We start from the raw sequence: 24,257 nt of genomic DNA, 5'->3' as shown, positions 1-24,257 counted from the left end.
TTTCTTGACAAAAAAAAATCCTGTAATTCAATTTAAAATTTTAAACTATGTGTAGGAGAAGGAGCTCAGCATAGTTGTTATTAGTGTGGGTTCTGAAGCTAAAATTTTTGTCAGAGTTCAGATCTTACCTTCACTGTGTACTAGCCTCGTGATCCTAGGCAAGTTATTTCCTTATAAGGTAATTTTAAGTGCACAGCTAATATATGTGAATTGCTCACAACAAATTTAGCAAATAGTATACACTCAGATGCTACCTCTTACTATTTATAGTACTTTGATGCAGGAATATAAGTGACCTTTTCCAATACATTTATTTATTTATTGACTTAAAAAAATTTTTCTTGTGACTTTGTTTAACAAAATCCAGTACATTTCAGGTGTACAAATCAACAGTAAGACATATGAATTGCATTGTATGTCTTTCACAACATTTAAAATACATGTAAAAATAAATGGAGCAGTTGTGAGTCTCTACAAACTCAGGTGAGGAGTGTCTTATATAAAAGAATGGTCACTAACACTTGCTGAGGGCTCGAGCCAGGCATAAGCAGAGTGCTTCACCTACACTAATTTGCATACTCCTCTCAATTGCGCAATGAAGTAGAGTATGATTCCTGTGGGGATATTGCTGCTCTGGAAGGTTAAGTCACTTTGTCTATCTTGCAGAGCTAAGAGATCGTGGTACCAGTTCAAACCCTCAAGGATTTTATTCTAAAGACTGACCACAAAGGCTATTTTCACTGCAGCTAGACTTGGGCTTTGACTGCAGGGCTTTCACCAAGAAATGTCAGAGCAAAAAGTGACTGTTACCTGACCTGTCACCTGACCTGTACCACCAGGCCAAAGAGGAATGTGGCTAACAACACAGGCCTGATGATTCAGCGCTCATGTAGCTAGGTTTAATGACCTTTTGAGTTGAGCTCAAAACTGCAGACTGACTGTTCAGGGATAGCAAAGAAATGTCTGAGAAAGACAAGGGCCCTCACATATATCAAAACAAAAGTGTTCTACTTAGAGCCATGTGGTAATGAAACAGGAATAAGAAAAAAAAATAGGAAAGAATCCAGAAGTAGACCCATTCGTAAGAATTTATGATCAAGATGGCATTTTGAAACAGTTTGGAAAGAAACTATTCAATAAATAGTTTGGGAACATCTGGCTTTCTACCCAAAATGTTACACTATTTTATACCATCCCCAAGTTAAAATTCTTCATGGGCTAAAAATAAACCCTCAGAGTTAAACAAAAAACAAAACTATAAAATTATTTTTAAAATTTTACCTTCCTAAGCAGTACACAAAATTCAGAAATGATAAAAGATTGACTTTTTAATTTCATGAAAATTAAAATGGGGAGGGGAATAGGAATGAGCAGGCTGGTGAAGGAGAACTTCGATGTTTTCTAGTCTATATTGCTTGAATCTTATACAATGAGACCCTATTGAGGGGACAGCATGGCATACAGATGGTGCCATGGCATACGGTTGGTGACTAACTGTGTCGTGGCCTTTAATCCATTGGTCACCAAGTATTGAGCTCCTTTATGTACTTGGACTGTGTAGGGGTTGAATAAAAGAGCCACCACTGGCATCTGTCACCTCTGAGATGGTTGTCCAAGAAGGAAATATTCTCTCTGGGACAACTTCCTGAATATGGTGGGATCTGAGCTAGGCCTTGGAAAGTGGAGAGGATTTCAGTGGGTGGGAGACAAGAGTCTTCCTGGCTAAGGAGTCTGTGGCTGGCAGTCCCATGTACCCCAGTGGGCTGGGACACCTTGCAGTGAGTCAGCTCTGCATAGGTCTCCCACCCTGTCAAGGGAACATAATGGAGGAAGTGGTGAGCACAGATCTGAGTAAGGTTTGGAGACTGAGGCATCAGGGTTCAAGAGAATGCTAACTGGGCTTGGAACAGTGAAGTGATTGGTCATGGAGCCTTGCTTATCTAGGCTCTCAAATGTGAATGGGGTGACAGAGTTTACCTAAGAGGTGTCCTCAATGGGCTAATCAAGAGGATAAGTGATGGGTCAAGCTGGGCTAGGCTCTTAGTTACCAACACCCTCAACCCCACAATGCTGGCTTTCCTGCTTATAGGTCTTCCCCTTGCCAAGTTCCTTCACATTCCCAACCCCTTAGCTGCGGAGGGCTGGGGTCAGAGACATCTTAAAGAGAAACCAGGGGCCCCTCCCTCCTGAGGGAAGGAAATTCCTTTTAGGTTCCTCTGCAGTGTTCTCCCCTCCCCCACCTCTTCCCTTCTCCAAGGCCTGGTCTGCACAGGTCATTACCCATAAACAGGGCTGGGAAAGGAACCTGAGCCACCTGACCCTCTCACACTAAAGCACAGCATGGGGACAGGAAAAACCTTGTCACTATCACTAAGTCTCCTGAGGGAGGGGTCTATCGCCCCATGTTCACCAGCTGAGGTAGACAGAGAAGGAAGTGGAGCTGGGTTGCAGAGAGCAGCAAGCCCAGCTGCCCCTGGGCCTGTTCACACTTGAAAACTTCCTGCGATGAGAGCGGAAACACAGGTGCTGTCCCCACCACAACAGCCCCCAGAGCCTTGGCCGGGGGGAGCCATGGACAGGCCCCGGGCCCTGGTCCTGCTCTTGGCGCTGCTGACACTCTGCATCACTGCAGGTGAGTTGGGGGGCCAAAGAGAAGCAGAGGCAGTGGAGACATGGCGGAGACCAAGCCTTGGGTCCTTCCTATGTCTGTATCCCACAGGGACCCCTGAGGTGTGGGTGCAAGTTGAGATGGAGGCCACCAAGTCCCTGTCCTTCACTGTCCGCTGTGGATTCCTGGGATCTAGTGCTATCTCCCTAGCAACTGTGAGTTGCGGGGGCCGCGATGGTGCCGGAGGGACCAAGCTGGCTGTGTTGCACCCAGAATTCGGCATCCAGCAGTGGCCTCCTGCCCGCCAGGCCCACTGGGAAACCAGAACCACCATCTCCCTCACCCTGGAAGGGTCTGAGGGGAGAAGCCCCAGTCCCAACACCACCTTCTGCTGCAAGTTTACTTCCTTCCCTGAGGGCTCCCAGGAGGCCTGTGGGAACCTTCTCCTGGGCACAGACCAAGGTGGGGCTAATGAGGAGTGGGGTATAGGGAGGGCAGGGAAGGACTCGGGGCATCAGCCACCTCTCTGGTATGTCTTTCTCTCTGCACAGGGCTCCCTGCTTCTACTCCAGCCCCTATTCTGCGGGCTGAACTGGCCGGAGTCTTGGGGGTTTCAGGGGTCTTCCTCTTCGGCTGCATCTACCTCCTCCACCTTTTGCATCGGCAGAGGCACTGGTGAGACCCAGCCCCAGCCAAGCCCAGTCTAAATCCCCATAGCACTGGGCTAGCCACAGACTGTGCCTCTGACCCTCCTAACTCTTTCCCAGGTCTGTCACGAAGCTTCAGCCACCTCTCAGCAGCCTCCAGACACAGACACAAGCAAGGGTGAGGATCAGGAGTCACTTTGGAGCAGGGAACAGAGTGGGCTGGAGCTGGGGGCTGTGAGACGGAACCTCACCTGGGCCTCTTTCCCCATCACCCCTGCAGGCAGCTGGCCAGGCCTCCCTGGCCTCTCTCCACATGCCCTATGCCACCGTCACCACCAACTACTGCCCAGCAGCTCTGGACACAGTTCTCCAGCCCCGGCCCCTGTCTAGGTGGGTGCAGCTCCCCATCCATGCAGCACAGCAACCAGCCCCTTGGGCACCTCTGCCAACCTCTGCTCGAAGTAGTTTTGTCTCTGTCGAGAATGGACTTTATGCTCAGGCAGGAGAGAGGCCTCCCCACACAGGCCCCAACCTTAGCCCTTTCCTTGACCCTCTGGGGCCCAGAGCCATGGAGGGGTGTTTAGGAGTTCAGTGAAAGCGTTCACTTGGCCTTCCTCCCTGCCCAGGCTTCTGGCACTACCCTCTTCTGTTGGTTTCTGTGTCCTGGGCACCCATTGTCTGCACATCTTATTAGGCCTCCAATAATTGTCGCCACACATACTCAGCCAGGGCCCACTTGCTGCGGATGTGGTCAGTGTGTGTGCTCGTGTGGATATGTGTGGGTACGTGTGTGTGTGTGAGAGAGGTAACAAAACCCCATCCCAGGTTGTTTCCTGTTTTCAAGTTCCCAGCCCTCCCAGGTGATGTCGATAACTAAGTCAACAAAAATGGTTTATCTGGGATCTTGGCTAGGCCTTTTCTTCTTTGGGAGGTTAAGAGGCAATTTCAACCCCTGGGAGGCAGGGGCCAGGTTAGAATTGGAGGCGGGACAGGTCTCAGCATGGGTGATCTCTCTCTTGTTCCTTGCCTCCACTCCTGCAGATACAGGGGGTTCCTGGGACTGGCAGGGGACTCCTGGCCCTGCAGTCCTTTTGAGGGACACCTGGTGAGAAGACAGGATTGAGGATCTGGTGGCCCCAAGCAGGGTAGTCCATATTCAAATCCCACCATGTCCTAGAACAACAGGCAGGGTTTATGGGGCTTCAACCTGAGAAAAGGCCCTGTGGTCTGACCTGGTGTCCCTATGACAGGGCTCTTTGAGCTGGCCTGGGAATGAAATGCTGATGCCCCCCATCCAGAGTTGACACTCAGAGGCAGGAGACCTACCCTTTATCGGCCCACAGTTGCTTTCTCTGGCTCCTCACCTGTTCCTAGGTCACCAGGAATACTTCCCCCTCTGGCCACTGGCAGACAGAGACCCACTTGATACAGAAACTAAACACATACTTCCCTGCCCACTTATCTTCCCATTCATGGGGCAGCCCTACTTCTGTAACAAGCCTAGCAACTGGGGCCTCATCACGCCTTTGCCACATAAGACAACATGAGAGAGCTCTGTAAGCTGTGAGGCTCCACAGGAAAGTGGCAGATTCAGAGGGTGGTGGAAAGCACGAGAGAGATCAGGCTCAGGCTACACCCCCAATCAAAGTGAATACTAGTTTGGGGAGGACACCTGCCACTTGGCGCCTTCCTTGGTCCCACATGTGAGAAATCCTAGACTGCCAGCTGTCAAGCCTGCAATCACTCCCTCTGCCTTTGCCTGACTCAGGGAGGGCCTACCCAGAGGCCGTGTCCAAGCACAGAATCCCAGCTCATTATTCCAGGCATGCTCAGAAATGACCTTCCCAGGACCCAGCTCCATGCATCTAGCCACCAGCTCTACACTGCTCTGGGGAGAATGTGGACCAGACAGGGGTAAGAGGTAGTAGAGGGTTCATTGGGCCTGCCTTCCTCAGCCAGTGATCATTCTCCTCCTCTGAGAAGCTTCGGCACTGGCCTAGCCAGTTCAGTGGTTCCTTGCAGGCTGGGGGCTCAAGGGAGAGGTGTGTGTGTGCTGCGGTGGTACCCGAGGAAGGTCAGGGAAATGTCAGTAAGGGAGGGAGTAGCTCAGGGCCCAGCAGCCTTGGGACCATGTCAGGACCAGGGACAGGGGTGAAGAGGTAATAGGGTTTGTAGGGGGTCAAGGGAGGCTTTGAAGGAGTTCAGATTCTCTAGGAAAGGAATGCTCATGGGACAAGTAGAGAATTCCGAGGGATACTGGGTCCTCAGCCTAGTTCCTAGCCAGGCTATTTGCCTATCATGGAGTCCAAGGAGAGGCCCCCTGGCCTGAGCCTGTCTTCCACAAGCTCAGGAAACCAAATCCCAGTCTGATCATGGTATGTGAAACCAAAAACCTAGGGACTCAGGAAGTCTCCACAGCTAGCTTGCTCCCCACGGTCCAGCTCCTAAGTGTCAGACACAGTGCCGAAGGGACCAGATGAGAAAGCTGTGTTGTGGCACTAAACTGTGGAGACGCGGCAGATCTGCAGTCCAGGACCCCTTCTCAGACCCAGTCTGGGAGATAATGCTTAGATATGTTCAACAAGTGTGGAAGTTGAGGCCGGAGAGAGAGGACTTGCTCAAGGGGACAGAACTGATTCAGCCCCAGCACCTCCACCCAGAGCATCCAGGATGTGCCCTCAGCCATAATCCAAGATGAGGCTTGAGCTTTGGAAAGACTTGGATTTGAATCTCAGGAGCTACTCCCTGTCTATGGGACCCAGAGCGGCTTCCTTAACCTCTGCGAGGCTCCCTTTGCTCATCAAGCACATAATAAGGGTGATAAGGCCTGAGGGAAGTGTGAAGATTGTACACCAGGGCCAAGTTCTAGGCAACTTTGCACGGAATATCTTATTTAGGACTTCCAGTAACCTCAAGGGGTCGGTATTTTTCCTAAGTCTCTTTTAACAGGTGCGAAGCCTGAGCCCAGGGTCACAGCCGAAAAGCAGAAGTGCTCTTGGGAGGGGAGGAGGCGCGGGGCCACCCTCCTGGGCCCGGACACTTTTGTCGCCAGGCTCAGCTCGCTGGGGAGAGACCGAGTGGGCTGGCGGGGACTCTCAGGAGCCGGGCCTGGCCCGGGGCAGGAGGCCGGGCGTTCGGGGACTACTAGGCAGCCCTCCGCTGGCGGACGCGCACAGGGAATGTGGGCTCCACCACCAGCACCGCTGACACCCGCTGCGGAGGGGACTGACGTCACGGCTCCCCCCAGGGGTCCCGGGAGGCCCTTCTGCAGAAGACGCCAGCACCATGCAAGAGCTATAGCATCCTCGGAGGCGCTGCGGGGATCGCGGAAGTTGGACAGAGTTGTGACCTCCTCTGCAACCTGTCCCGTAGCCCCGCCCTCGCTCAGCAGCACACTCCGGGAACCACGCTTGCTGGCACCCGCCTGCCAACCCCGCACACTAACCCCACCCCACTGCGGTCCAGCAGCGGGTTCCAGAAGCCCCCCAGCCCCGACCGTATGCCCCTTGGCGACTCCGGAGCCCTCCCTCTGAGGTCCAGCCCCAGCCACTCATGGGCTCGTCCCTACCCCCCAGCCCACTTAAGCTCTCCTCCCCAACCAGGTCTTGCCGACTGTCCCTGGAAGCCTGCTCCAGGTCCCTTCGCCTCAGTTCCCTTTAGCACCCCCTGCCCCGCCGCTCCCACCCTTTAATGTGGCCTACTGCCTGTCCTGGCCATCCCCGCTGCTCTTGGCTCTGAACCCTCAGCTGCCACCGATCTCTCCGGAGCCCCAAGCCGCTGATCTAGGCGCCCAGAAGCCACCTTCCTGACCCTCAGGTCCCTCTGGAGACCTGTTCGGCAGAAACGCGCGCCCAGACAGAGTGCTGGGACCTGGGTGTCACGACCGCCCGCTGGGTGTGTGGCCTCGGGGTGCCTGTTGTCCCGGGAAGCCTCGGACCGTCCTTGCCGGGTGTGCTGCAGAACTCTGAGCAACGTCGTGGCCTTGCCCCCTGCCCTGTCAGGGTGCCCACCCCGCTCATGCTGAAGTGGCCAGGACACTACAATAGTGAATGGTAGGGGCCTGGGAACTAGAGAGAAGAAATCAGACTTAAGGGTGTCTGAGGGCTCAGCCAGCAGGACTCAGGGAGAAGGCCCTGGCCAGCTTGAAATAGATGCTGAAGGGGCCAGAGCAGAGCTAGGAGAGACTCCTTTTTTCTGGACCTTTCCCAGGCGCAATGGGGGATTTACTCCCCTGAGAGAAATCACAGTCTGTGCCCCATTCCCAACACAGGGACACACAGATGCAAAGGGTTCTAGGTCTGTTGGCCCAGCCATGGGTAGGGGAGGTTCTCCAACTTCAAACCCTGCTGAGGAGGCTGGTGACATCTGGAATTCCCATAGCTGGGCCCTTAAACAGCTTCATTTCAACATCTGTAAAATGGGTCAGCTCACCCAGAAAGCTGGCTATTTGGAGAAATGTAAATAAACAGACAAAAAAAGATCACAAATGTTAAAAGGAAAAGATCAGAGTGCTCTGAGAAGGAATAATAGGGCCTTTCTGAGTAGACATTTAAAATAAAACCTGAAAGTAAGCGGGAGTTGTCCAGGCAAAGATTGTGGGGAGCCCATTCCAGGTAGAGAAAGACGCACACAAAGACTCTGAGGCTAAAAAGAGCTCAGCATTGCCAGGGCCCAAAATAGGTCACTGTGTCTGAAACAAGGTGAATGAGAACCACAGAAGGAATCTGGATTTTATTGTAAGGGCATTATTATAAAACCTTTGATGGGTTTTAAGCAGAGCAGTAAAATTATCAGATTTACGTTATAAAAAAGACCCCCCTGGTACTGCATAGAAAATAGCTTTGTGGGAGGGAGGGCAGAAAAGTGGAAGTAGGAACAATTGGGAAGCTACTGCAAATAATCCAGGTGGGAGATAGGGATGTCCAAGTCATGGATGGTGGAATGAATATAGATGGAAAGAAGTGGGTGGATTCAAAATATGTTTTGGAGGCCGTTGTTCCTGGCTGCTGAGAGTAGGATAGGATGGTCCCAAGAGTGATGCTCAGTTTACCAGTTTGAGCGACTAGAGAGGAGCATGTTCCAAGGAAGGGGTGAGGATTAAGGAGCCGATAAGAGACAGCTTAAGTTGAGATGCCCAAGACACAGATAAGGTGTGAGCATATCATTGTCTCCTCAGACCCCAGGCTTTGTCTTAAGAAAAAGTAAGAGCTGTATGCAAAATATTGATGAGAAAAATCAAAAGTTCTAAATAAATAGAGATATACCATGTTTATATATCGGAAGGCTTGATGTTAAGAGGTCACTTCTCACCAAATGAATCTACAGAATCAAAGCATTCTTAATTGAAATTTCAGCAAGCTTCTTTGTAGAAATTGACCAACAGATTGTAAAACGTAAAGGGAAAAACAAAAGTACCTAGAAAAACCAAAATGATTTTGAAAAAGAACACAGTTGGAGAACTCATATTATTGGTTTTAAAACTTATATAAAGCTAAAGAATTCCAAGGGTTTGGAGAGCCGTGAGCCAGAAACTATGGATGAAGACCCGATATATATAAGAAATATATTTTTTATATTATCGGTCACAATATTGCAACCTGGATACACCCAGATAAATTATTTTCAAGAACACTAGCAAAATAGACATTTTCAAACAAAATAAAAGTACCAGAAGTAAGGTCTGAGGTGTGAAAAAGAATAGCGAGAAGAAAGAAGTAAGCATGTAGATGAATCAAAATGAATATTGAGCTTATAAAAGAATGAGAACAATGTCTAATTTGTGGGATTTAAAATATCAAGCTAGGGGTCCCAGTTCTGATTGAGATGAAGTAAATACACTCTCCCTATTTCTTCCACTGATTACAATAATACTCTGGACAGAATACATAAACCGTTGAAGGACTCTGAAAAGTAAACAATAGCAGACAGATTAGAGAGAAATGTCAAAACTCAAGGAAAAATATGGTAGTGAGTTTACAGTTTTGTTTTGTTTTATTATCCTCCTCTATCTCCCAGCTCAGACTCAGAGCATTCTGAATCCCAGAAGTGCATAGCAGGCACAGGAAGAAAAAGCCCCAAGAGAAACCTTCCTTGTCAGAGGACTAAGACAGAGAGAGTAGGGAGAAACTTTTTAATCCCACCCAACGCTGCCCTGAGGTGAATCCCTGTCCCACAGATGCACTCTTGTCACAGCGGTGGCAACACAGCAGCAGCAGCAGCAGCAGCAGACATGACCACAGTGACAGAGAAACGAGGAGAGAGAAAAAAAACCCTTCTCCCTGACCATGAAAACGGGCAAAGAGTGCCCTTAAGGTAGAAAAAAAGAGGGGGGAATCCTCTTGCTTTTTATTCTCCCTTTCCTCCCACCACTTTCCCCCAAAAGGCAGATGCAGTCACAAGAAGTGCATAGGAAAACTAAGATTTTGGCTTTCTATCTCTAAGAGGGGGAAGCTTGAGAAAGAGATTTCATAAACTGCATTTGAAGTCCCAAGCCTACTTCCAAGATACACATCCATGAAACTGATCCATGAAAACATACCAAAAGCTTTTAGAACTAAAATGTGATGTAGATCTCCACCCAGTATCACACCCAGGAGCAGAGGACAGTGGGGTAGATGAAAGGAAGGGGGTAGGATGCATACACAGCACAGATCCAAACACCACAGCCAAATTTTTGAAAATAAAATTGGAACCACAGTCCACAGAGGGCATGTTGGAACTTGTAATCTGAACTTACCTCAATTGTCTACCAAAACAGAGAAATCAACATTCTCTGGAGGATTTTAACAGGATCCAGCATCTCACAGAATAAACTTAAAGTATCCTGGACGTAATACAGAATTACTTGACATACAAAGAAACAAGTAAATCTCAACAACCTCCATGCAAAAGACGCTAATCTTGAAATGACACAAATGTTGAAATTATTAAAGACTTTAACACAGCTATTAGCACCATGCTCCATGAAATAAAAGTAAACTGGAGAGACACATTCTCAGCAGAAAATAAAAGCCATAAAAAAGAGCCAAATGGAAATGTTAAAACTGACAAATATAACTTAAACAAAAAGTTAATTGGAAGAGTTCAATAACAGAATGAATATGAAAGAGAAAGAACAAATAAATTTAACCTGAACAGCCAGGAAAAATAAGCTTTTAAAAAAATGAACAGAGCCTTAGCGAGCCATGGGACAATTTGAAAAGGTCTAACATATGTGTCATTGCAGTTCTGGAAGACGAGATAGAGTTTGAAACAAAAAGAAATATTTGAACCAACAATGGCTGAAAACCTCTCAAATACAGTAGAAGACATACTTATTTAACCCCAGGCAGGAAAAAGTCAAAGAAACCCATGTACAGATACATAAAGGAAAACTAAAAATGAAGAAATGAATCTTGAAAGCAGCCAGAAAATAACAAAGCATTACATGCAAGGGAACAATAGTCTGGGTGTTTTCATCAGAAACCGTGGAGGTGAGAAAATAGCAGAACTCCATTTTTCAAGTGCTGAAAGAAAAGAATTGTCAACCCAGAAATCTAAGTCCAGAGAAAACATCTTTCGGTAATGAAAGTGAAATGAGGATATTCTCAAATGTTCCTTGTAGTGTCCTTATCTGGTATTAATATGTGTAATGCTGGCCTTGTAAAATGAGTTTGGAAGTGTTCTCTCTTCAATTTTTGGTAAAGTTTGGGAAAGATTGGCATTAATCCTTATTTAAATGTTTGGCAGTATTCTCAATGAAACCATCTTGTCCTGGGGGGAATGTCTTTGTTAGTAGATTTGTGATTACTGCTTCATTCTCCTTAATCATTATTGGTCTGATCAAGTTATCTATTTATGATTTGGCATTCGCAGATTAACTGTTACTAGGAATTTATTTTTTTCTTGGGTATATAATTTGTTGATGTATGATTTTTTACAATGATCTCTTATTATTTTTTATATTTCTGTGGTTGTAGTTTGTCCTCTTTCATTTTTAATTTTTCGTACTTTTATTTTTAAAATAATTTTCCAGTTTTATAATTGACATATAGCATTGTATAAGTTTAAGGGGTACTGCATAATGATTTGACTTACATATATCATGAAATGATTACCACATAATAATTTTAGTCAATGCCATCATCTCAACTTTTTTGAAAAAAAAAAAAGGATATTCTCAAAAGGAAAACTAAATGAATTTATAGCCAGCACACCTGCTCTAAAAGAAATGCTAAATAAAGTTCTTCATAGGATAGATAGAGAATGATACCACAGGGAAGCTTGGCACTTCAGGAATGCAGGATGAACAATAGAAATGGTAATTATCTAGGTAAACATAAGAGATTCTTTTCTCCTCTTAAATTCTTTAAAATATACATGACTGTTGAAAGCAAAAAATATAATATTAACTGGTGGGATTTTCCATGATTGTAGATTTCATACATATGACAATTATAGCATAAAAGGGAGAGAGACTAGAGGGATCTATATGGTTGTAAGATTTCTTCATTTCACCTGAAGTGGTAAAATATTCTAAATGGACTGTGAAAAGTTAAGCATATACATTAAAATCCCTACAACAACCACTAAAAAACTATGCAAGTTCTTCTTTTCAAGAAATGATTCTGAGACAACTGGATATCTACATGTGAAAAAAAAGGTTTTTGTTTGGAGTGATGAAAAAGTTTTGTAAGTAGATTGTGGTGGTGGTTGTACAACATCGACAGTATAAGTACCGACACTGAATTATACACTAAAAAATAGTTTAAATGAAAATTTTTATATTATGTATATTTTATCACAAATTTTAAAAATTAATAATGTAATATACCAACAAGCATTGAATTGTATACTTTAAATAGTGGCTTATATAGCATGTGAATTATATCCAATAAAGCTTTTTTTTTTTAACAGGACCAAAAATATCTTAACTCTAAGTATTTAAAAATAAAGAGACATACTCTTAAATAACTCTTGAATCAAAAATAAAGTAAAAGGTAAATAACAAACCATTTAGCAACAAAAAGGAAAACACACTGTGCCAAAACCGCGGGACACAATGAAAGCTTTATGTAAAGAAAAATGTCCTGCTTCAAAGGCAATTGTTCTTAAAGAAGAAAGATGAAAAATGAAATAAATAAAGGTCGAAAAATAAAGTACGAGGATTTGGCAGAGACTGTTATATATTCCTCAAAACCTAGATCCTTTTCCTACTAGACCTACAAAAATGTGGGCCCTGTGTACATGTTTTCATGTATTTTTAATGGTTAATTTTTAACAGAGCATTAGAGAGCTGAAAAAAATGTTGAAAAATTGAAAAGGAGGTCTTTTGAAACTCACAACACTATTTTAAGTTTAAATATTTATTTATACCCCAAACAGAATTTGTTATAATTTTACTTTCTTATCTTTAATGAAAGCAAACTCACCAATAATATTTTTTAAATCTATGGAGTTTTTCGGCATCCCCTTAAATCTTTAGTCTGAGGCGAGTGCCTCGCTTGCCTCACCATGACCCTGGTCCTACATCTAAATATATTTCCTAGCCTCTAGTACAGATAAGTGGGGGGTCAGACAACTGATTTCTGGCCAGTGCAGTGTGGGAGGAAGTGACATATATTATCTCCAGAAAAAACGGTGTAATCCTTCTCGTGCAATCCTCCCCGCTCTCTGTGTCCCTATTTGCCAGATAGAAGGAGAGGACTCTAAGGAACCAGAGGAGGTGAAGCTTCAAGAGGAAAGGAGCCTGGGTCGCTGAATCACCATTTGGAAGAGAGATGCCTAGGAAACCTTGGACCGGAATCATCCACACTGGGATGTTATCTAATCCAGGACTGAACTTTCGCTGTTGTAAATCACAGGCATTTGGAGTTGTCTCTTACAGCAGCGGTAGGATTTACTTTATCCCATGTATCTCAGGTCCAAGAGTGAAAAAATATAAGATACAACATCTTCTGTTGACTATAAACCTTTTTACTTCCTGTCTACTTTTCCCAGTCTACACTGTGGCCCTCCTCTTCTACAGCAGGATTTTCTGCGATAAATAGAACAAAGAGCCTCTGAGCACATCTCCCTTCGTATCTACCACACTTTTGCTAAGAGTGAATTCACACTCCATGTGCCTTTGTCCAGTCAGGAAGCATGATGGGATGGGTCTCGGCTAGAAAGAGATGGCTCTCCCAGACGAAGGCAACTGGGAAACAGCTTAAGAAAGAGGATACTGACCTGGGTAAAGCCCAAGATGTCCAGGTTCACCTAATACCCATGTGTGGCCAGCACGGCTGGTTTCTGTCATCTCCTTGAAGGCCACGTCTGGCCCTCACTCTGTGCTAGTGCACTGTGCTGTTGTAGGGGATAGCCTAGAACAATGGCAGGCAGCTATGCAGCTGGATGCCCTGGATCTGCAGAAGCTTCTCTCTGGGTGTTCCTGGATTGTTAATGTAAGTTTCACCCTCCTGCTCCCAAAATGATTGATCGCTGAAACTAGAAAAGGGCCTTGTTCTGGGTGTATAATTATGTCAGAATCCTGAGGAGTTTTTTAAAGCACCACAAAGAATTAATCAAGGGCCTCAGATGGCTTTGAGGCTGGAAGATGAACGAATTGCGGTGTTGTATCTGAAAGAAAATGGTTGGAATTCAGATGTTCCCTGAGGACCTGCCCAACCTTAACAAATGCATCAGCTATCTCTACAAACACTTTAACAGACTTGGAAAGTGATGGTAAAAGAGAAAGCGGAGGACTGTGGAAAAGACATCCATCACCCAGGAGAAGGGAGTAGTTACCAGAATCCAAAGAGAGAGGGAGGGAGAGAGGACAGTGCAGAAAGGGCTGCTTGACAGGATGTGGGACCAGCACCCACCCTGGAGTCAGGCAAGGGGAATCCTACCCTGACCCTAGGTTCTAGAAAGTCTGGAACATGAACACACAAGTGAATTTATAAAACAGACATGAACATCTGGGTCACCTGGAATCCAGCACCCAGTGCTGGCCCAGAGCAACCTGTAACCTGTAAAGAGGAATCTCATGACTATGCTCCTCTGCCCCCAGAGAAGTGCTTCTCCCCACATCCTGCCCCACGTCCTGATTCAAGGAGACTGGACCCAAATGCCATAAAGGTCTGGGGGATGTGTCCCTGTTGACACAAAAGACTTTACATGGGCCTGTGTGAAGGAAGTAACAGAAAAGACAAATTAATTAACTTGTTAAATCTTTCCCTCAGACAACTGGAATGCAATAAAGTTTTGCAAAACAAATACTTGTCTCCTGTTGTGTCAAACATCACTTTTTTTTCTCTTCGTGTTCCAATTCATAGATCCAGAGATATTCACAAATTAGCATGCTCTGCATAAAAGTTTCACACGATACTGCAGGACTTGAAACAATTCTTATTGCATATCTACTATATATATGTATATGTGTATATTATATACGTGTATATAATATATATAGGTTTGACATATCATACATAAAGCAAGCTACAGTGTTTTAAAAAGTGGTTAAAATTATAGTCTAAGTGATAAAAATTTAGATCATGAAATTAAAACACTTTGTAATATTTTCTGCAACAATAACATTATGTGGTCACATATAAGATGTTATCTGAAAAACGTAAATATGTTGTGTAAAATGTATAACATTCCCAAATCTAAGTATTGCTTCAAAAATTGTATTGACAATTCCAGTTGCTGACTTGACAGAGAGAAGTTTTTCCAAATGAAAATTAACAAAACAAAATTACCTCAGAACAATTCAGGAAAGGTTGTCTAATTTGGCATTACTGTCGATAGAAAACAAATTATATGAAAATAGCGGTTATAACAACATATTTAATGATTTTACTGAGAGGAGGTAAAAAATAAATTGTACAAAACAAATATGTAATAATTTAAGAAATCCATATGTCTTTAAGAGTCCTGCAAATAATAGATCATCCAGGCTCTTGCAATAATAATTAAATACAGGAGTCTTTGCGTTGCTAACTTTCATTGGTATAAAAACACATATTTCTCAATATTGTATTAGGAAGGTATACTCATCAGGGCAGAGACAGAGCATCTCTTTACTAGCAGATACTAAATTTGATCGATAACTTTAATATTTTTACATAAAGCATGTGGGCCTCTGGCTGTGCTCTGGCCAGGGTCCAATAACTGGTAAGGACAAGCCCACAACCACAAGGAAGGTGGCCAGCCTGAAGATAACCTGACCACAGCCCTGCAGGGCAGCACAGGCAGGGGGCCAGGAGACACCCCCACAGGACCTCACTCTCCTCTCTCCTCTGATCAGGAGCCCGCCGCTGCTCTCATTGTCCAAGTACAAAAGGACCTCTGTCCATCAGCCCTTGGGGAAGAGCAGGGAAGACAGGAGTGCAGGGTGTGGGTGGGGGGAAAGGGGGCATGTCCAGCATGCCGAGGTCAGCAATGTCATCAGAGGCCCAACAGTAGGACGTGCCCTGTTTTGCTGCAGAAAGCAGAACTCTGTTAATGCCTTGGTAATTTCGGTATCTTCTCTGCCCTTAGAAATAAAGTTCACCAATTTGCACTGAGCCATGGTTTTCTGCTTGTACCAAATAATTAATTGTCCACAGAGATCACAGTTTATTAAAGTCCTAGGACAGATTACGTATTGGGGACAAAGACTAAAGGTGTGCTGACTCCCAGTTTTCAGATCCCAGCCCTGGACTTTCAAGAAACCTTTCTCCTTTCGTCCCTTGTGTGGAGTAGTCACCTTTGCTCATTCATCTCAGCAGATACAAACTATCTCTCCCTTCTCTCCTAGATCACATTCACTATCACAGGCTTGTATTGCCGGCAGTTCAGTGTTAACTATTTCCATCACAATTTCTTTCTACCCCTTAATAAATGGCTCCAGAGCTACTGATCCACTTTTGTGAACTGGAAACACAGTGAAGCCCAATCGTAACACAGTAGACATGGGAGGTGGAGATAGGGTGATGCACCTACCAGCAAAGGAACAGGGATGTTGGACCCACCAGAAGCCGGAAGAGGCAAGGAAGGACCCTCCCCAGACCCTTCAGGGGAAGCACTGTTCAGCTGATACCTTGCTTTTGAACTTCTGGCATCCAGAACTGTGAAAGAATACATTTCTGTTGTTTTAAACCAAAAACAAATAAATACCTTGAGCTAGTGACATGCAATGACATGAAGTTCTGTGGGCCGAGATGAACTGCAACCTGTGTTCAGAACCTTGGTTGAGATATTTGTCAATTCATGCACATGCTCAGCCTTTCAGAGTGAAAGTTATTAAAAACATTTTTTTTTAAAGAAAGAAAAAAGAGAAAGGATTTACGTGTCAATCATAATTCACCTTAAATTTGAATTCTGTGAAATGCACATAAACAAAATCATTTCATGCCTTTTTCTTCCAAATTTTCCAAGCTATCCGAAGACCTCTTGAGGGACCCCATGAACAGGAGTATGCTGGAACTGATCATTAAATTTTGGAGAATGTCTTGAGCCTGTTGTTAAACATGGCTATTATTAAAAATTCAATAATATGAACACAACAATATGAATGTACTTAATACCAGTGAACTGTAGACTTAAAAATAGTTAAAATGGTAAATTTTATGTTATGTATATTTTGCCACAATAAAAAATTATTAATCAAGAAAAAATAAAATAATATAAACTTACAAATAAATTACATAAAAAATGAAGGAAGCTATAGCCATGCCACCCTGAACATGCCCGATCTCATCTGATCTCGGAAGCTAAGCAGGATTGGGCCTGGTTAGTACTTAGATGGGAGACCACCTAGGAAGACCAGGTGCTGTATGATAAAAAAAAAAAAAAATGAAGGAAGCTCGTCACTTCCTACTTATTTTATGTGCTTGAGGTTATTTATGCTGTTGTATCTGCATGGTGGGAATACTATATGACAACTACTGTACATTTCTTTCCAATTCCACATTCAGTGAATTCACACTTGTAGTTGTACAAGTCAGCTCAAGCTGCAATAACAAAATACCACAGACTGGGTGGCTTAAATGACCGAAATTTATTTCTCACAGTTCTGGAAGATGGGAAGATCAAGATCAAGGTGTCAAAAGGGTAGGTTCCATTCTGAGGCCTCTTCCCTTGGCTTGTAGGTGGCTACCATGTTGCAGTGTGTTCACAAGGCCTCACCTCACCTGGAGAGAGAGTGATAGCAACACTCTGCTGTCACTTCTTATGAGGACACTAATCTTATTGGTCAGCCTCCTCCCATGACTTCATTTAACCATAATTATCTCCATTTCTAAATAAAGCCACACTTTCGACATACGAATTTCCAGAGGGTAGGACACAAACATTCAGTCCATACAGTAGTTAAACCAATATTGTAGGAGTTTTTACACCATGGAAATTGGCAAGTACTACAAATCGAGCTTCTTTTCCAGAGAGCTGTTTGTTGAACGTCTGCCAGTGCAGCCCTGCTCCCGTTCCAGTCTCTGTGAGTAGCTTTTCCTCCCAGCCCCGGAGGTCAGCAAGGTCAGGGGTCAGCCTTTGCTTCCTGGTTCTCAGCCCTCTGCTCTCATCTCCTAGAAGCTCAATCAGCATATGTCAGATTGATCAGGAGCTGAAATGCATCTTGACCTAACACCACAGCAGACATTTACTGGTAATGTGACCTCATTTGAGATTCATAATCTCACTTGGGACCTCAATTTCCTTTTGTGTAAAAGGAGGACAATAACAGACGCTGCCCACCTCCTGGGGTGGTTGGGAGATTTCAGTGCTATGTTAAAATATATCCTGGATTTGTTTTAATTAGGTGAGTTAAGACACACAGACAGAGAAATGACTGTCATGAAGGAAGAAGTTTATACTCACAGATCCTTAGAAAGAGGAGGCACAGCATGTCACACAGAGCCACGTGGGGGGCCCCAGGGTCAGTCAGGAGGCGAAGAAGCCAGGGGAAAATGTGAGCAACAGCCTTCATTGTAGTTTTTGTGAGAAAGGCAAGGCAAGGCAGAATGAGCAAGTTTAGGATTGGCTAGTTTAAATAATTTCTGTGGTCTCTGGGGATTAGGGGCTGTCCCTAGTTGTCTGGTATCTGGCCCTGGGTGATAGGGCAAAAGAATACTATCTCCTGGAGCACAAAAGTCAGATAGATAGAGGATGTAGTTCTGAGTGTGGGCACTGGACTAGTTGGTTTACATACGAAAGTGTGCTCCTGGGCAAACTGATTGTGATCTCTAAGAATTGGGTAGCCCTGGGAGGGGTCTCTCTCTGGTCAGTAAGGCCCCAGATGTCAGAGCATCAAGAATACAGCAAATAAGAAACCATCCTTAATGCAATGGCAAAGCACCCAGCAGCCAGCAAATGGGAGATGTCATTCCTGCTGTTTCAGCACTAACTTTCTGGGGCCTGGGCCTCCCTCTTCTTGTTTCACAGGGTGAGCCTTCGCTTCCCAGCTGGATTCTAATTCCTGGAGGGCTCACTGCAGGACAACCCTCATTGGGCCCCCTCTCTCAGATGGAAAACAGGAGGAAGTTAAGAGAGTGCCGATATCAGTGGAGACACGACAAACAGTTTATGAGGAAGAACAGAACTAAGACCTTGCCCCTCACTTCTCTTCCTTCCCCATCCTTCAGAGATTTGTCAACTTCCCCTGGCTCAAGAGGCCTGCCTCGCCTCAGGGCCCATGCTCACATCCCTCCTGCCTTTGTTTCCACAGATCTTGATGAGTGGCAGCTGAAGGAAGCACTGATGAACAACCCTCTCTAGGAAGGGCTGTGGGAGGAGAGGGGAAAGGAGGGAGGTCAAATTGTGGGTGGTTGGAGAGCTATCATTTGGGTAAGCACCAGCTCATAAGGCAGACAGACCTGAATGTGATCCAAACTCCAGACCTGGCCAGAGGAGGAAACTGGAATAAGTGAGGTGACCTCTCTGAGCCTCTGTTTCTCTCTCTGTCAGAAGGGAATAAAATTCCTTTGTCTCCCAGGTTGCTAAATCAAAGTCAGTTTCCTTGCCCTAGAGCAGTGGTTCTTGAACTTACTTAAGCAGACCAGACAGGGCCTGAGAATTAACATTTCTCACAAGTTCCTAGGTGATGATGGTGCTGCTAGTCAACACTCTAAGTAGTGTGACTAGGTCGTATGTTTAACTAATTAAAAAATGGCCAAAGTAGTAGTACTGTTTCACATTCCCATTGGTGGTATATGAGAGTTCCAAGGATGCTCCACATCCTTGCCAACGAGTGATGTGATTGGTCTTTTAACTTTAGCTATTTAATAGATGTATAATGATATATCATTGTGATTGTTATTTGCATTTCCCTAATGAATAATGACATTACACATCGTCTCCTGTGCTTATTAGTTACCTATATATTCCCTTTGACAAAGTATCTATTCAAATCTTTTTTTCATATTTTTTAAAAATTATTATGGTGACATTGATTAACAAAATCCAGTAAGTTTCAAGTGTACAATTCAACGGTAAGTCATACATATTGCATTGTATATTCACCACCCATAGTTAGATTTGTTTCCGTCACCACATTTTTGACCCTTTTTACCCCATCTACTTTCCCCCTCCTCTACTACCCTCTGGTAAGCACTAGTCTACTGTCCATGTCCATGAGTCTCTGTTTGTTTGTCCTGTTCGTTTGTGCTTTTAGATTTATATCCTATATATAAGTGATGTCATGTGGTTTTCAACTTTTTCTGTCTGGCTTATTTCGCTTAGCATGATTATCTCAAGATTCACCCGTGTCGTTGCAAATGGTAGTATTTCATCTCTTCTTATAGCTGAGTAATAGTCCATTGTATGTATGTACCACATTTTCTTTATCCAATCATCTATTGTAGGATACTTTGGTTCCTTCCATGTCCTGGCCACCATGTCTATTCAAATCTTTAGCTCATATTTTAAATTGGGATTTTGCTTTATCAAATTTTGAGAGTTCTTTGTATATTCTGGATATAAGTCCTTTGCCAGTTATGTAATTTGCAAATATTGTCTCCCAGTCTGCAGCTTGTCTTTTCATTTCCTTGTTAGTATCTTTTGAAGAACAGAAGTTGTTAGTTTTGATGAACTATTTATCAATATTTTCTCTTATAGATCATGCTTTTGGTGTTGAATCAAAGAAAACTTTGTTTAACCCAAGATTACAAAGGTTTTCTCTTGTGTTCTTTTCCTGAGTTATAAAATTTTAAGACTTACATTTAGACCGATGATTGATTTTGAGTTTATTTTTTTATATAGTGCAAAACGTTGACTTAATCTCATTTTTTAAACATATAAATGTTCGATTGTTCCAGTACTATTTGTTTAAAAGACTATTCTTTCCCCACTGAATTGCCTTTGCATCTCTGTTGGAAACTAATTCACCATATAAGTGTGGGTCTATTTTTCTACTCTGTTCTGTTCCATTGTTTGTCTATCTTGATACCAATATGTTATCATCACAGTAACTTTACAATAAGTCTTGATGTTGGGTAGTGTAAATCCACCAACTTTGTTCTTTAAAGTTTTGGGGGCTGTTCTACGTACTTTGAATTTCTATCAGAATTTTAGAATTGGCTTGTCAATTTCTACAAAAAAAAATCTGCTGGAATTTTGATTGAAATTATGTTAAACCTACATATTAATTTAAGGAGAATTGACACCTATTGAGTCCTCTCATGTATAAAATTTCCATTTATTAGTCTTCTTTAATTTCTCAGTATTGTTTTCAGTGTTCAGATATTGCACATCTTCTGCCATATTTATTCTTAAGTATTTCATATTTTTGATGCTATTGTAAATGGTATTGTTTTCATTTCAATTTCCAATTCTTTGTTGTTAGTACTTAGAAATACAAAAATTTTTGTATATTAATGTTTTATCCTGCAACCTGCTTAACTTACTTATAGTTGTAGTGGTTTTTGGAGATGCCATTAGATCTTCTAAATAAACAATCAAATCATCACTGAATAAAAACAGTTTTTACTTCTGCCTTTCTAATCTGGATGACTTTTGTCTCAATTGCCCTCACAGGATTTTAATTTATAAAGGTGACTAAATGATGACTCAGAAAGGCTAACACCATTGAAAGGTTTTCATTACTTACATTTTTGAGAGTAGGGGTCAAGCCACATCACACATGGCCACCAGGAGAAGCACAAGTGTCAGTCAGGAGACAGAAGCAAGAACAAGGGGAAAGCATTGGCCACAGCCTTTGTTTTGTTTTCTGCAGGAAAAGCAAGACAGGATAAGGGAAACAGTTTAGGATTGGCTAGTTCGACTAATTCCAGTGGGCTTTGAGCTATTGGTGTTATTTCTAGTTGTCCAGTACCTGGCCCAGGGTTGATTTCAGGCAGAGGAAATACGCTCGTTATGTAAGAGTTAGATAAAGAAGGTGGTTTAGCGTATGGGCTCAGGATTGGATAGTTTGTATATGAGAGACATGCTTACAGGAGGACCCTTAGCTATCTCTAAGAGCTGGCTAGCCTTGAGAGAGGCAGTCTCTCCCTAGTCAAGGAGGCCACAAATGCCAGAACATCAAGCATACAGAAAATAAGAAAATATAGTTAGTACAACTGGCCCTGTGATAAATGGATGCCAAATAGATAAGTACAGAATCTAAGAAAATACAATTAGAACAATTTCATTTCTTTTTCTTCCCTATTGCATGGCCTAGCACCTCTAGCACATTGAATGGAGGTAGCGAGAGCAGATGTCTTTGCCTTATTCCTGATCCTGGAGGAGGGTGGGCAGGGGAGCAGGAGGAGGGTGAGATACCACAGAAGGGCAAGGGGCTGAAACAGTGATGGGATGGCCGATGAGGAAGGGAGAATGGAAACTTGAGAGAATTTGGGAAAGATCTAAAGCAGTGTTTCTTGAAATGTGGTCCACAGTTTATATTCCTCACTATGTCTTGCTATTGAAAACACTGCGTCTGACCTCTCCCCCATGGCCAGCCACCTGCTGGGCTAAAGGGCTGAATTCTGGCTTTTCCCATCTTTGCATCACAGACCAGGCCCTCCTCCTCCCAGAAGCCCCCTCTGTGAGTGGAGCCACAGCTGGAGACTGGTTTCTAGGCCCTCTCATTCTTGCTGAGGAAAGAAAGGATGAACAAACCAGGAGAACACACAACATCTCTGAGTAGAAAGTACGCCTCACAATTTCTAGCCTCATGGGATCAAACTGGGTCCAGGAGTCAGAATGTGACATGAAATGTGCAGCTTGCATCTAGGAAGATCATATATGAGAGCAACAGGGCCTAAGGCATCTGGACAGGAAGAACTCTGCTAAAGTTACCCAGAGCCAATTTTGTGAAAGTTCTGTACTACCTAATAAAATGAGCAGAGGTGCCCCCTGGTGGGGTCCACCCCCTCCTCGGGCAGTTCAGCAAAGAGGAGACTGTCCAGACAGGTCCCATAGCTACTGGGCAAGGCAGGAATGGAATCCAGGTGTCACCCCGCAGACTGGTTAGACCACCCTCTGGAGGTCCTGCTGAGAAGCCAAGTGGGTCCCTTGTCCTCTCTTCTGCCCACCCATCCAGCTGTCACCAATTCTCCCAAGCATCTTTCACAGCCCAGAGGACTCCATTACATCAAGTCTCTGTGCCTCAGTTTCCCCATGGGTAAAATGGAGATAACAATACGCTCACCACAGAAGTTGTAAGTCTGAAATTGAGGCAATGGATGTTTAGGGCCTGACTCAGATAAGAGGGTTCTGTGAAAATTTGGAACCTCTCTTCTAGGACCCAGAAGAAAGGGTAAGAAAAGCAGACACAGAGAGAGGGTGGGGGCCACCTAACTGACCGTGGGAAAAGTGTGGAAGAAAACTATTGGGATTAGAGAAGGAACTGAGAAAAAGGAAAAAGGAAGTCAGTCAGCTTGCTTCCACCTCCAGAAGACCTAAGCCACTTCCTCTGATGAAATCATGTCCTCCCAACCCCACAGTCTACTAAGTAAGCTGATGCCAACCTCATCCTGGGAAGGGGATGGGCAAAGCCTCCTATGGAGCCAAGCCTGTGAGTCACCAAATGTTCCAGCTACCAATCTCTCAGCCCCATTCACCACCAGTCACGGGCTGGCTGTGCCCTCCATTTTAGACAGTCCCAGGGACTGTCAGTGGGGTGACTCATTCCTGCTTTGAATGTTCACCTGCTTTGTCCCAGGAAGGCTCTGGATTAGCCAGAAATCTCACAGCTGTGGATGGAATCACCTAGGGAGCGTTGTAGAAATACAGCTTCCTGGGGCTCACCCCTAGAGCTCTGCACTTGGAAGCTGAGGCCCACAGATTCCATGGTGCAACCAGGCAGAAGCATCCAGAAGCAGCAGAAGGCTCTGTAGACTCAACAAGACTAGAGTTCGTGTCCTAAACTTGCCACTTGAGAGTCATGGACTTGGAGCATGGCCTTTCTGAGCCTCGGTCTCCTTGTGTGTAGTCTGGAGAGGACAGAAGGCCCTGTGGGTCCAGTCTTGCATCCTGTGAGTTGAGGCGTGGCCTCCAGAAGGCCCATTCCCTGGGGAGGTGGGAGTGTGAGCCCACCTCACCTCTTAACCTCAGGGAGAGGAGGGAATTACACTGCACAAGGGAACAGAAAAGGCCTGGTGGGCCTTGGTTCTGCCTGGGGACTGTAGGGGAGGGAGCAAACTGGATGCCCCTGGAGCTAAGGCTGGGGGCTGAGGGCAATGACCACAGTGGCTCCCTCCTCCTTCTCTCTAAGGGGCTGTAGCTGGGCAGAGACTCATGGCTGCCTTTCTTCTCCTGAAAGAGCCTGAGCTTGTCCTGCTACCACTCCTTTCCCTGTGAAAAGAGAAGAAACAGAGGCTGGGAGACACTCAGAGAAGCAGAGAAGAGGAGAAAGAGAATGAGAAACAGAGTAAAATGGAGACTAACTCCTAAGGAGATGAGGAGGGCATTGGCAGAGGCAGGAAGCTGAGGTGGGAGAGGAGAGGCCCCAGCCAACCCAGGTCAGGACCATGCCCTTCAGTGTGAAGATAGAGGCTGGTGACCTCACTGACCACAAGGGAGGCCATTTTGCAATTCAGATAAAAAGAAGCCAGACTGATAAAGGA

General features: G+C 44.6%; 1 protein-coding gene and 1 pseudogene across 1 annotated transcript; both read left to right on the top strand.

Annotated features, from left to right (window-relative positions):
* Positions 1–2,428: 2,428 nt before the first annotated feature.
* On the top strand, positions 2,429–9,580 carry PVRIG (PVR related immunoglobulin domain containing). The gene is made up of 5 exons (XM_039849208.1): positions 2,429–2,632; positions 2,720–3,070; positions 3,160–3,283; positions 3,376–3,433; positions 3,536–9,580. Exons 1-5 carry the CDS (start codon positions 2,506–2,508, stop codon positions 3,848–3,850), a joined length of 975 nt encoding a protein of 324 aa, XP_039705142.1. The 5' UTR covers positions 2,429–2,505; the 3' UTR covers positions 3,851–9,580.
* Positions 9,581–16,919: 7,339 nt separating this feature from the next.
* LOC120592039 (uncharacterized) lies at positions 16,920–17,038 on the top strand (annotated as a pseudogene).
* The last annotated feature ends 7,219 nt before the right edge of the window (positions 17,039–24,257 follow it).

The sequence above is a fragment of the Pteropus medius genome, unplaced genomic scaffold, assembly GCF_902729225.1.
Source record: "Pteropus medius unplaced genomic scaffold, Ma_sr-lr_union100, whole genome shotgun sequence".
NCBI classification, from domain to species: domain Eukaryota; kingdom Metazoa; phylum Chordata; class Mammalia; order Chiroptera; family Pteropodidae; genus Pteropus; species Pteropus medius.
This window is presented reverse-complemented; position numbering and strand designations above follow the sequence as displayed.

What these genes read in the sequence shown, in the direction of transcription:
- PVRIG (XM_039849208.1), top strand. Translation starts at nt 2,506, where the DNA reads ATGAGAGCGGAAACACAGGTGCTGTCCCCACCACAACAGCCCCCAGAG. An exon ending in GACACTCTGCATCACTGCAG is followed by an intron (nt 2,633 to 2,719) that starts GTGAGTTGGGGG and finishes TGTATCCCACAG; the next exon opens with GGACCCCTGAGGTGTGGGTG. An exon ending in TTGCATCGGCAGAGGCACTG is followed by an intron (nt 3,284 to 3,375) that starts GTGAGACCCAGC and finishes ACTCTTTCCCAG; the next exon opens with GTCTGTCACGAAGCTTCAGC.